The sequence below is a fragment of the Callospermophilus lateralis genome, chromosome X (assembly GCF_048772815.1).
Source record: "Callospermophilus lateralis isolate mCalLat2 chromosome X, mCalLat2.hap1, whole genome shotgun sequence".
NCBI lineage: Eukaryota > Metazoa > Chordata > Mammalia > Rodentia > Sciuridae > Callospermophilus > Callospermophilus lateralis.
Window position 1 is genome coordinate 27,809,204 of NC_135325.1, and position 13,444 is coordinate 27,822,647.

The 13,444-nt window shown below is 42.1% G+C and overlaps 1 protein-coding gene across 5 annotated transcripts in view; it reads right to left on the minus strand.

Annotated features, from left to right (window-relative positions):
• Positions 1-2,342: 2,342 nt before the first annotated feature.
• Cask (calcium/calmodulin dependent serine protein kinase) overlaps positions 2,343-13,444 on the minus strand; it is a 348,936-nt gene continuing 337,834 nt past the window's right edge. For all 5 annotated transcript variants that reach the window (XM_077106548.1, XM_077106546.1, XM_077106547.1 and 2 more), the window contains 2 exons: positions 9,243-9,326; positions 2,343-5,966 (listed from right to left, as the gene is read on the minus strand). In XM_077106548.1, coding sequence (XP_076962663.1) covers positions 5,790-5,966; positions 9,243-9,326 — 261 coding nt within the window. In that variant the 3' untranslated portion in view covers positions 2,343-5,789. The remainder of the gene's footprint in view (positions 5,967-9,242; positions 9,327-13,444) is intronic.

Sequence of the window (13,444 nt, forward strand, 5' to 3'; positions counted from 1 at the left end):
ATGGGGGTATGCCAGGAGCCACAACCCAGACTCCAGCCAGTGACCAATCCAAACACAAAACAACAAAGGTATCAGTGTGAGTGACAGTCCTGGAGCAGGCTGCCTCCCACAGTTTTCGATACAAACGTCAAACAAGAGCTACGTTTTTTGTGCTGTGGCGCCTACATCACTAAAATCAATTTAGACTTCTATTTCTAGCAGATGTCAAACTTGGATTATTTTTCCTTTTTTTTAAGATAAAAATCTGAAGCTATTTTAAAATCTGTATCCAACCGGACTTGCACTGTTCTCAGTATGCAGTCTGTAACAGCCGTGGCTCGGAGGCTTCCAGGATGGACCCCAGGAGCCTGGGATGTGCTCCTCTGGGAGGGAGCAGGAGCTGTCCCTCTGCCCCTAGGACTTTAGAGGGAAGATTTGTGAGTCTTACCTGTGTAGAGGAACTCTATAGGGGCCTTTAGAAATTGGACTATGTGCTGGACACAGTGGTACCCACCTATAATCCCAGTGACTAGGGAGGCTGAGGAAGGAGGATCGACAAGTTCGAGGCCAGTCAGCAAAACTTAGGGAGCCCCTGTGTCAAAACAAAAATAAAAAGGGACTGGGGATATCAGTGATAGAGTTCAACCCCCAGTACTGACAAAAAAAAAAAAAGTAAAATAAAAAGAAAAGAATCTGGGCCACCTCTCTTCTACTAACCCTCGTGTTGTTTGTTCCCAAGCTGTTTGGCCTGCAATCTGAGGAGACAACTGCCTTTTCATGTTTTATACATTTTATTCATACATTTCTCCAACTTTGAAATGACAAAAGCCCAATTCTATGGTTTCCCATTACACAGCATCCTACAGGTATGGATATTCTACAAAGAATACTATGGAGTTTCTCTTCTTCCCCTGTCACACGAGATAACTGATTAGGGTTTCGACTTGTACTGTGCTGGTGGCACACCAGCGTTGTGGTTGCTCCGGCGACAGGGCAAAGGGATCAGGACGGGAGGGCGTGTGCTAAGGCATGTAAATAGATACACACAGAGAGAAAGAAAAGCAGGACATTTTACAAAGCATCCGAACCTTTCCAATCCCTTCAGTTCCTCTGGCGACCCTAAGGCTTTGCTGAACCCCGCAAATACTTACAATTGGATACGGTGAAATATACAACAACCATTAACATCTCTCTCTTTTTATCACTGAGACAATACTTCAAAACCTTTTATAAAAAGGCAATAATACATACAGAAAAAAGAACACGTTGGCAAAACTATGCAAAACCACCCCAGAACTGAGTTTGAGTGGTGACACTCCTCCAGGCAGCCACCCGCCTGCCTGCATGGACATTCTGGGAGACAGCTGAGGCTGGAAATCAATGCCCCCAATTCTTGGTCTCTTTCAAACAAGAAAAAAAGAAAAACGAAAGTGGAGCCAGTGTCTGTAGAGGAACACGTTTCTCCTCCCAAGCACAATTCCTTCTACAGAGATTGTACTTGCCCAGGGTCCAGAGAGGCTCACCCCAGGCCTCCGTGGGTAAGGACATTGGCATGTTCCTTGGTCACACCAGAGACAATGGAGCTAAGTCCAAGCACTAACAAAGTTCTGAGTTTCTGTGCGAACATGGATATGGAGTTGTGCTTGGGACCAGAACAGAGGTCTCCCGTGTGGTTGTAAATCTCTCTCTCCATTTTCTTTTGCTTGGTCCATTTGCACAGGTTCAAGGGAGTTGATGGAGGGTCAGGTGAGAGGTGGTGGGAACTCAGGATTTCTGCCCCCCCCCCACTGACTCCCCACAAAGAGCTAAGACTTGGGAGTGCCTGCTGCAGAGATGGTGCTGCCCTCTTGCCATGGTGGTATCTGTGGGCCAGGAAAAGATCAGATGGGAAAATGGCAGAGAAAAGACTCCCCTCCCTTTCCTCCACTTCCTGCATGGACGTGACAGCTACACTTCATGCACTAAGTTCTGCCATCTGAGATGTCCCATGTCTCCAAATTGACGGCAAACTGACCGTGCACAGGCCAAGCCAGTCCTGCATTAAGCCTCATGCATACAGTCCTGTAACTGGAGATGAACAGAGATGCAGACGTGGTTTCTAAAGGGATCAGAAAAGGGAAATCTCTACCCAATGAAATGAGTCACAACTCAAGTGTGTAGCCCTTCCATAAGCCACAGCGAGAAGCAAGGTATCTTTGGAAGAGAAGAATGAATCTCAAGTGCAGGACAAGAGAGACGTGTTCAGGGGCCTTAAATCTGTTACAGGCCACAGTGAGCCTCAGCACCGTAAGCCCTTGCAAAGACAATGGACTTGGGAGACTGTGCTCAGTTCTGAAACAACAACAACACCAAATACGCACAGGTTTGATATTAAGAATTGACCCATCAAGCAGTTTTCCTGGTTGCTTGAGCAGCAAGCTAAGCTTACCTTCGCTCCAAGTTAAGACACTGACCTGAAATGATAATAAAGGACATGCCATCAGTGGGAGACCAAAGAGTGCTTTAGGCTGCCTTGTCCTTGAGGGGCGGTTTCCACTCTGGGCATCTCCAATGGTCCAGTTTCCTGGAGGGTGACTCCATCGACTAAACTTTTGCAAGGAATGAATTGGAAGCCTGAATGAAGTAAGAACTAGGAGTGATTTCAAAAGAAACCAAAGAACGCTGAGATCAAAGGCTTTAAAAAGGTAATAGCTTCAGAGGAAGGCTGTGGGAGAAGGCATTGGACACAGGGAAGGGGACAGATTCTGCATTTCTTCGTGCAGTGGGGAACTCTGCACATCTCTAAATATTCTGCCACCAATAAGATGGGGTGATGGCTTCTGAATGCAAATAGCAAGAAGTAGGTCAACCATTTCTTTTCCTCTCTGAGCAGATATTTCAAATCATCTCACCTGACAGGAGATACATTTAATTGCATTTTTAACAAGTGACAATGTTATCTTGACACTGGGAAACTTCCAGATGAATTCAATTGAGTGCCATTTTCCTTTTCAGTGTTAAAATGCAATATGCTACATGTGCAAAGGAATGGCTGCCTTATGATTAGGAAAATCAGGACATTTCATTTTCTTTACAAAGAACTTGACACGTCAAAACGCTCCCTTTCCTGCTGTGGGGAGTGGGGTCGCGTAGGGGAGAGGACCTTTGGAATAGGGCTCTCCAATGCTTCAACTGACCACTGATAAGATTGAGCAATCAAATCACTTGCTCTGGTTTTCAAAAAGGAAACAAAAAATGGTTCTGCTGATGGGATGGAGGCAGGAAAGAAGTTTTAGGAATTTTCTCTGATTGTTTAGTGGACGATTGTGACGGAGCAACAATGTGCAGAAATGACTCCGAATTCAGAAATTGAAGGATGTTCTTCTAGGTCATAAAGACACTGCTCCAGAAGATGGCTGCCTGTGCCCTTCTTGGAGCATGCAGAAAGCGACCAACAAGAGGACAAGTCGTATGGTGCCTTTCCACGGGGGGACCACTGATGTTTGAATTGCCCTCCCCTTTCTCCTCCTTGGCTTAATCCACATTTAGTCACATGGTGGATGGCTTCCAAAGGGCACTGTCAACATCTCTGGAGATTTGGTCTCTAAGGGCAAGTGGGGGTGTGAGGGTTTCCACCAGAGGGAAGGAAGTTGGTTTCCCATGTGTTAGTTGTATTCTTCTTTGTGCTTCATTGGAAAAGAGGTAGAGCGGGCACTTTGACACTGAGAAGAGCCCGGATTGTAGTCAGTACCATTGCAGGAATGGCTGTCTGGCCTTGGCATCAGACTGAAATCTGTCTTAACACAGGCCTATACGACTCTTTGAGCATTTCTCTCTCTCCATCTAGGGGAGCCCACTGTTGAGCTTGTCTCTGGTTTACCTGTTTGGTCACCCCCACCATAGGGCCCAAACACAAGGAGTTCACTCAACAACCTGTTAGTAAGTTGTCGACTCATCCGGTCACTGACAAAGAATGATCATCAGAAAAAAAAAAAAAAAAAACAAAAACCAACAACCAATTGGCATCTTTAATAACAGTAGGTGAGTGGTGGGGTGTTGACCATGTAAGAGGAGTCTATAAAAACTGCCTTTTCTGTTCGGTCCCTTAAGAGGAGCTGTTCAGCTCAGAATACACCCCGCACATCCTGCCAAGGCACAATGTGACAGAGGCCATCTAACCTACAAGAAGCAAAAATGATGGCATGTTTTCAAGAATCCCAGGTTAACATAAGCGCTTCACACCCTCACTTGCTAAGGAAAAACATTCTACTGACCTCTGGCAGGGTCTGGGAACCCCCAGCCCGAATGTCCTGTATTAGAAGAATGTGACCTTGTGGCGGGGTGATGAGATGGTGAATGTCTCTAAAAGCAACAAGAACAGATGATTCCCCTGTGCCAAGGGATATAGCAAGAGGAAGGAGAGACCACAGGTAGCCCTGCGAGTCAGACGCGGTCCACGCTGTGTCCTGGCAGGTGGCTGTTTCTGTCCTGCCGACTGATACTCACTCCTGGGCCTTCGATGGGTCCATGAGCTTCTAATGAATTCTAAAATTGAAAAGATCATCGGCTTGGAGGCCTAAACAACTCTATAATGAAATGAAGGACCCAAAGGCATTTAATTATTGAACACATAAAAGGAAGTATATTTAAAAAAAATTGGTCAGACTGTCCTGTTAGTTATCATTTTAAAGGAATTTACAGGGCTGTTATAGATTATTCTTTTGGAATAATTCAGTTTATAGCAAACGCCTAAACTGGTTTCTTCATTGCACAGTATTTTCTCTTAAAATGGGTGCTTTTAAAACAATTACATACAGATTAAAAATCCTCATTTCTTTGCTTAATTAAAACGTTAATACTCTTAGACAACACAGATCCGAAATGGTGAAACCAGCAAATTCCCCCTCCCACCTTACAACAAATTAAATTGAGACAAAATTACAAACACATTTCACTACATGATTATTATTAATAAAAATCAGTTTCTTTTCTTTTTTTTTTATAAAGTTGCCCGAAATGCAAGGGATGTGCATAGGTTTACAACTTAGTCATAATAGCATTTTATTCTTATTCTCCTGGGTGTGCCCCGTGAACGGAAAGTACTTGGCTGTAGATTACAGATTGATTTGTCCAACACAGACACACCAACAGCATAAACGCTCGCGACTGTCCACATGCATTAAGAGTCAAGACCCAACTTCAAATCTCTAAAAGGTTTACAGGGTGCTTCAAAGAGACAGTATCACATTATCTGGATGTTACATAAAGGACTTAAAAAAAATACTATTCTAAAAAAAAAAGAGAGAGAGAGAGAGAAAAAAGGCCTTTAAAAATTTATGACTGTTTTGTAATCACTAGACTAATTATTTCAAATAAATAAAGGAAAGAAAGATATTCCAATCCATAAAATCAGACTCTAAAAAGAATGTAGTGTTCCACCCCCAGTCAAGGTAACAGAATCATTGTTTATTATTATTAAAATAGATTATAGAAAGCAGCATCTATTTTGTGCAGTTTTTAGGGGCCTTGGAAATAAAAAGCTATGATTTCCAAAAATATAACATTCCAAAGGATTGAATAATACATACATTTAAAGATACATTTTATTAAAGTTTAGGAGAACTGATTAAAAAAGATACTGTCTCTTTAAATTAGTGTGTAATTGTTTTTCTCCTCCTATCTATTCGGACATGACAATAATTATAAATGTAGGTCACACTACAACTAGGTAGTCTCTAGGGACCACGACCTGCTGACACAAGGCCCATGACAAAGAGGCTTTTCCATGTATGAGGTGGCTCCCAGTTATGCTCAGATATCTGGGGATGGGCCTAATAGACCCAGGAGACCGGGACCCACTGCGGGGCTGTGCACACGAGCTCAACGGCTTCCTCCAGATGTCTGATTGTCTCATCAATTTCATTGTTGATAATTGTGAGATCGAAGTAGTGCGCGTATGTTCTCTGTAGGATATCAGACTCCTTCTGCAGGCGCTGGAGAGATTCGTCCTACAAGGGGAGCGTGGAGGAAGGGTGGGCGTGGGAGAGGGGGAAAGCAAATAGAAGACAGGAGTCAGTGGGATTCTTTCTCTTTTCACCTGTTTTTGCTCATCCCAGTGTCAGAAGTCGTCAAGGCCGAACCTTGATGGGCTGCATCTGGGCATGAGGCCAGGATGGGACCACGACACAGGAGACCACCATCCCTGGGACAGCAGGAACTCCTGCTGGCATCCACAAGTGCTTGACATGCAACAGGGGGCTCTATGACAAACCAGACAAAATGCACACTCTCCAGCAAATGCACTGGCCCACCCAGGCCCCACTGTGCCCATCCTGAGTCGGTCAGGGCGAGGCCCCGCGAGGCGTGGGTTACCAGTGGCTTCCGTTCTTTCTTCCCTCCTCTAACCCATCCTCACATCTGGCACAAGGGCTCTTGATCCCCATCCCCTTGGTCCTTGAAGCTCCCTTGAGCCACGCTTTGGGGACCCACCTGCATTTGCACCAATAAGCCCTGTCTATGGATGACAAATGAAGTCGCATTTTTTCCTTTTCTACTAAAGGTTCAGCATGTTTAAAAAATTCAATTATGAATAATGGCCCTGACTTGACAGCATCAGATGCCAGTGGCAAAAGCTTTTTGGATGTTACAAATAATGGCTGGAATAAGGCCATTTTCCAAATAAAACAACAACTGGCATCTGATGAATTCCCCAAGCTGGTCTGCATTGGAAATGACCCAATGCCACTGTTCGCATGTAGTTATATTTCTCACGAAAACAACTCTGGAGCAAAGCTACTGAACTCTAGGCAGGCTTGCTGTGGTAAAGGATATCCCCTAAAGCAGAGCTTGCTACACATTTTGACAACCTTCACCAGGCTGAGCCATGGCAGGAAGGAATTTAGGGTCTCAAATTTGTCATTTGAAAATGGCTTTTTGCTGGCAGTTCTTTCAAGACAAGGATCTCTTAAGGGCCACCATTAAGAGATTCTCCATTATCTTTCATTATCTTCACAGCACAAGTATGTTATCCTGAACTCTCCAAGGCCAAGTTCAATTGAAACTAGAGTGCTTTATGAGTCAAATAACCACACCTACTCTCCCCTTGCACTGGATGAACACTGGGTAGGTGAACTAAATGCCTGAGTTAAAAAATATATTGGAAATGTATATTATTTGATATAAATATCTGCTTATTTCATTAATTTCCTTTTTCCCAATTAGGGCATAAACTTGTCTCCTGTGTCTGTCATTACTGTGCCCAGGCATGGAGCCTTGCACACAGTTGTTGCTTAATAAACACTGTCAAAGGAACAAGCACCTGGCTGATAACTGATCATCACAGGATTTTACAAGTAATAAGTCTATTATTAAGGGACTAAGCAATTCTACTAAGAAAGGGGTGGGGGTCTGGGGTAACAGAGGCAGATCTCCAGAGAAAATAAAAGATGCTGGGATCCTTGAGGGACCCAGGAACTACAGGTGCCCAGTAGTGGCTTAGGACCCCCTCTCCTCTTCTCTGAGGCCCCTCTATTATTTATAATAAGCTCAATGCAAAAATGCCATTTTAGGAAACCTGCATTCACCCAAAGACAGAAGCTCTTCCCACCAGTATAACAAGGAACAATTCCTATGAAGTCACTGTCTGTGTTTGTTAGGAGATTCTGTTTGACTATACAATCCTGGGCTTCAAAAACTGCTAGCAGGATTTATGTTTTGTTCAGAAAGTGGGGCTGAGGAAACCATTAAAAAAAAATGTGTGGCTGAGAGTGTCAGCTTTTTGATGTAGTTCTCTTTATAGGAAAATAAAACTCCCTCTTACAGATCTTTTAAGATGAAGCTCTATTTTCCAGTTTCTTCCTTGACAACAGCTTGTCTGCATGCTGGACTCACACGTGAGCAAGGTTCAACTCAGTGAAAACAAATGCCTTTATTCTAATAGCAGAAAGCAAGGATTCGTGGGACCAAAATGTCTACATTCTACATCTATTAAAAGGAACAAAGGCTGTACTTTGTCACCTCCTAGCTGGTACTTACAGGCAATTTTCTGCACCATTTTGGCAGCTATGGAAAATTAGTAATAGGGCAGGAAAACAGGCAAAACAAAAAACAAAAACAAAGCAAAGATGATAATTCAAGAAAAACACATGGTAACCAAAGGATAAACGCTAACCACAATGTGGATTTCAAACATGCTTGTGTATGAATAAGATGGGAAAGTTGAATTTTACAAAGGAACGTGCCTTTTGCAAATGAAATGACAACAAAAAAAGATGACTGAAAATACGAGTAATAAAGCCCATCTAAAGATTTAACCTTCGTTAAAGGTATACAAAGTGTGAATTCCTAAGCCTTGATTTAACTGCACTGTATGCTTGGGTGATTTAGGCCAGTGTTTATTGAACACTAGTAAGAGTCCTCTGGTGGTTTTCAGAATTTGCAAAAGTTCTTCAGGATAACTTTGTATAGCAGTATTCCCTTAACTAAAGAAGAGACGGCAGGGAGGCACTGTCCCACCTTCCAGACATGTGAGACTCTCTGGTCAGCAATAGAAAGCCTTCTTAGTGGGCTTGGGAAGAAGGATGGCGTAGCCAACTCTTGCACATACCTTCTTTGTGGCAGGTGCTGACTTGAGTTGGCTTGAGAGCTGACAAGAGCTCCTTTCTTTTTGTTTCCAGTGCTGGGGATGAAACCCAGAGCCTTTTGCATGGATAGATTAGTGCTCTCCCACTAAGCCATATCACCAGCTGAACAAAGCTCTTTTCTAAGTTTGATGGTCTCTAGGGGCCTCGTAGCCCAGCTAAGGTCATGGATTCCGTACAGCTTTCTTTAGGTAGAGCAATGTTTGATCCAGAGCTGGCCCTGGGGGCTCCTGCTGCCTTGGCATCATCGAATCTAGACAGTCCTAGAGATGCCTGGGAAAACTCCATCTTGGGGGACTGATGGGGTTTATCCTTGGACTTTAGAAGTGACTTATTGAGAAGGCCATAGACTGGCCATTCTTTTCCACATCCTGTTTCACCAGAGCAGACGTTTGCTGCCAGTGAAGCAATATGCTTTCCAACTGTGCTGTAGACTAAGGCTGGAATTTGTTTCAAGATTCTGATCTCTGAAGTTCACACTGTTGGTGTTACCTCATTCCAAATACTGACTGCCCAGCATCAACAATAAATCAGAGTTTCATTTAGTTGTCTTCATGGAATAGGGCTTTGGTTTTGAGTGCATAGCACATGTGGATCCTTACAATGGGGCATGCTTATTTGGGGGAAAAGTAGATTCATTCTTACCTCATTTAAACCTGGAGTGATAGTTGGTGCGGCAATAAAGACAACAAAAGGAGCAAACTCTGCAGTTCTCAGGACCTTCAGTGCCTGGGTAAAAACAAAACAACAACAACAACAAAAAGAGACTTAAATGAAGATATAAGTAATGCCACTTTCAGATGAGTCTATGGAGAATTTACGTAACTGAAAAATTCAAGCCCTTGGTTCAATTTTTTGGCAAGGTATTAAATGTACCAATTTCATAAATCAGGTTATTTTACTTCATATCTTCTAAAGGATGAATGATAGTTGTCAGGAAACAAAAGCTGACAAACTGGACATTTTTCTTATGAGTCTCATGAGTCAATTGGCTTTATTTCTCTTTGCAAAAGTTAACATGAACTATGTTAGTTAATGTTCATTAAAACCTGGTTATTAGCTGGAGCTTGAATTTTAATTGATGGTCTATGCATCTGGGGGTAATGGGCCTTCAGATTGGCTTCACACCAATCCAGAGCCCACTTTGTTATATATGAAACTGCAAATTGCTAACCACTGATAGCAAATCCTGGCCACTATGATTGTGTGGGCTACATTCATGCTTAAATAAGGCCTTCTGTGTTGCCCTGGTGAAAGGATCCAATAGGGTTCGTGAGACAGGGGGACCCTGCCCAGGGCTGGAGTCATAAAAAAAAAAAAAAGCCCCAGACTTTTTTTTGTTTTAGCCCTGCCACTAAATACAATGTGTGGCTGTGGGCAATGTGTTGACCCATGAGAAAATGTGGCACTCAAGGGAGAAGGAACTCTGGGATCCCCCTCAGTTCCCTTCCAAAGCATCCCAAACCTCTAATTGCAAAAGTTGCTAGTTTGCATAGATGTATTGCAAAGTTGCAATCGGATGCAATGGGAGTTGATTCTGCTGTGGGATCATTGCTTTAGCTCCTCCCCTGGGAGGATGCTTTTGGAGGTTTATAAAGGCCCCTCCAAGGACAAAACCTAGCGTACCCATCCAGGAACCCAATCCACAAGTTAACTCATATGCATCAGGGGTAAATATCTTGCTGTTCTTTATACGAGAATTTAACATATCAATTTTGTTAGCTACATATTTTTATTTTTAAAATTATTATTAATTTTTTTTTTACGGTGCTGGAGATCGAACCCAGGGCCTCCCACATATCTTGCTTTTTAAACGGTCTCTAAATATGTGTGCTTTCCCTTATTCCTGTCACTCCATCTTTTGCCTGGTTCACTGTCATCACAATAGACTGGTTCTCTGTTTCCAGTTTTGCTGTTCTTCAACTATACTCCACTCTGCTACTAAAATGGTTTTTCTGAAATGCCAATCCCATTGTTCCATGCTTGAAACCCTTCAACAGCTCCCTTTTGGCCATAGGATTAAAAAAAAAAAGTATACTCCTTAGCATGAAGATCGGATCCTTCCCTCACCAACTGGCCCATGCTTTAACCTCTTCGGCTTTCCTCTGCCCTCTCCTCAGTGGACAGGCCTTACTAAGCTGCTTTGAGTTCTAGAAAGGGTCAGACTCTGGCTTCTTGGTGTTTTTACTTACAACTCCCTCTGATTGGACCTCCCATCCACCTTCCCCCTTCTTCACTCTCCTCTTTGCTTGACTGAGTAATCCTTCAGAACTCAGTCCCAATGTTCTTTTCTCTGGAAAGTTCTTTGTGAGCCCTGAGCCACTCCTCTGTGCTCTTAAAGCACCCACCACACTGGAAATATTAACCCTTGGGGACCTTGAGGGCAGGGACATGTCCTGTTCAACTGTTTCTTTCATGTCCAATATGACACCTGTCATAAACTGCCTTTAGGATCCAATTAAAAGGTCAAAACAAAAAATCTAATTTGTACTTGATTTCTCTTATCTTTTGAGGCAGGTTTGACCAGAGAGCATGCTGCTACATGTATGTAAGAGACAAATTTGATATGAAAAATTCTGACTTTCTCTTTGACTGTTAGCCCCACTTACACTGGGATACTACTTCCGAATTTTGGTCACATAATATCTATGGTGGGTTAAGGGAAACTGGCATACTATCTTATTTGTCCATTAGAGTTCTTTAATTGTTAAAGTCACAGGTTCAGAGTCCCCTCTAAGAAAGCTCTTCAAAACTTGCACATGTTCACTTTTAAAAGAGGTAATTGGCAATTTCTTTGCTGATCTTTTGTGACCAAAGACTTAAGCAAGGAACAGTCATCATGAAAAAGCCATATGGAGCCAAACAGGAACCTTCTCTTAGAAATGTCCTTTTTGTCAATGTTATCTTGGGCCTCTCCTCTTTCTTTCCTGTGCTCCTGTATCAGATGAATACAGAGTCAACTGGAACAGAAGGTTTTCTTATCACACACACATACCTGCACATAGCTGGCCTTTGAGCAACTGAGATGGGGGAAACATCCTATTTGCTATATCCATAAACATATGAGGGTCATTCTGCATTTACTGTATGAAACCATCAATGAAGGCTACGTTCATCATATTACCAAGAGCCTTTTGTGTCAAGAATGTTTGGAATCTTGATTCCAAAAATAAACAAATAAATGTATATGTGTGTGTGTGTGTGTGTGTGTGTTTGCCCTGGTTGCCAGGAAGTTCAGAGCCAAATTTAATGTTTATCACAGTAATTACAGTAGCTCCTGTGGTTCGCATATTTTCTTTCTCCTCTTTTTCATAGCTTTGATTTTCTATTTCTGTCCTATATTATTATATTTTCCAAAATTCTGAGGTGGCTCAAGTCCTGACTGTGATGTTCTTGTCTAGTGATCATGATATGTTTAGCAGAGTCACCACACATTTCTTTGTTCCTGAAGGTCTCTGTCCCCATTCCATGCTCTATTTCTGTGTTTCAAGTGGGCAACATTTTGGATGCAGTTTCAGTCTGGATGAGGTTCAGAGTCACTTGAGGAACAGGAAATGGAACTCCTCACAAGGATTCTCCTTCCTCAGGCAGTTAATAGCTCATTTAAAGACAAACTCTAAACCTTCTTCAGCTCCGACTCAAGAGGAGACACAGTCTCTCTCTGAATCCCAGAGGAATTCAGAGAGAGAGAGAGAGAGAGAGAGAGAGAGAGAGAGAGAGAGAGAGAGAGAGAGGGAGAGGAGATAGGGAACATGCGCACACATGCTCTAGAAAGATCACTGAGAACACTGTATTCAAATAGTCAAAGTAATGTTAATTTAACAGTTACTTCTTTAGTTCTCTTTTGTGGAGTAAATTGATTTTATGTTCATCTATGTGTGGCTAAGAATTAATTTCAGGTTACCATCTTCAAGGACTACAAACTCATTTGATCCAAGTATGATGCAGATAGCTATAAGACTAACTGGGTTTGGAAAGTTAAAAAGTATACAAGGGCAAGTGGACAAATAATTTTCTACAAAAATCTAAAAGAAGAGCACAGTGACCTCAGAGAGGAAAGCAATTGAACAAAATGGCCTCTGGTTCAGAACCTGGTTGCCAGGATGTTCAGAGCCAAATCTGTTTATTACAGTAACTGTAGTAGCTCCTGTGGTTCTCATATTGGTTTCCTCTTCTTTTTCATGGCTTTGATTTTCTATTTCTGTATTGTGATTTTCTATTTCCTATATTTTTGTATTTTCTAATTATTATAATTATGTATTTTCCAATTATTGTATTTATTATATTTAAATCATTCTATTTTCTAATTACTGTATTTTAAAAATTTCTATCCTATCTTATTATATTTCCAAAATTTTAAGATGCCTCCAAACCCAGCTATGATGTTTTGTGTATAAGGTCTTATATCTTTGGCAAAGTCACCATGCATTTCCTTGTTCCTGAAAGTCCCTGTCCCCATACCTTATTTATTTATTTATGTATGCCATACTAGGGACTGAACCCTGGGCCTTGTGCATGCGAGGCAAGTACTTTTCCACTGAGCTACATCCTCAGCTCCTAGAAGCTTCCTCTTGACAACAACCTTTCCCTCTGTACGCAAAAGCAAAAGCCCAAATATTCTGCTACTGTTAACTTTTAACACTCTAAACAGATAAATCGGAGTAAGGTTAAATTCTAAAACCATTGCATTAAGCTTTCATCACACACTGGAGAGATTACAGTTTCAGCTTTAGGGACAGAGATTACTGAGTCCTAACTTTATTTTCATGAGAAAGAAATCTTATATTTTTTTCCTCAGGTTTTACTGCCTTCTACATTTTTCTAAATGTTTTAAAAACATTTGGTGG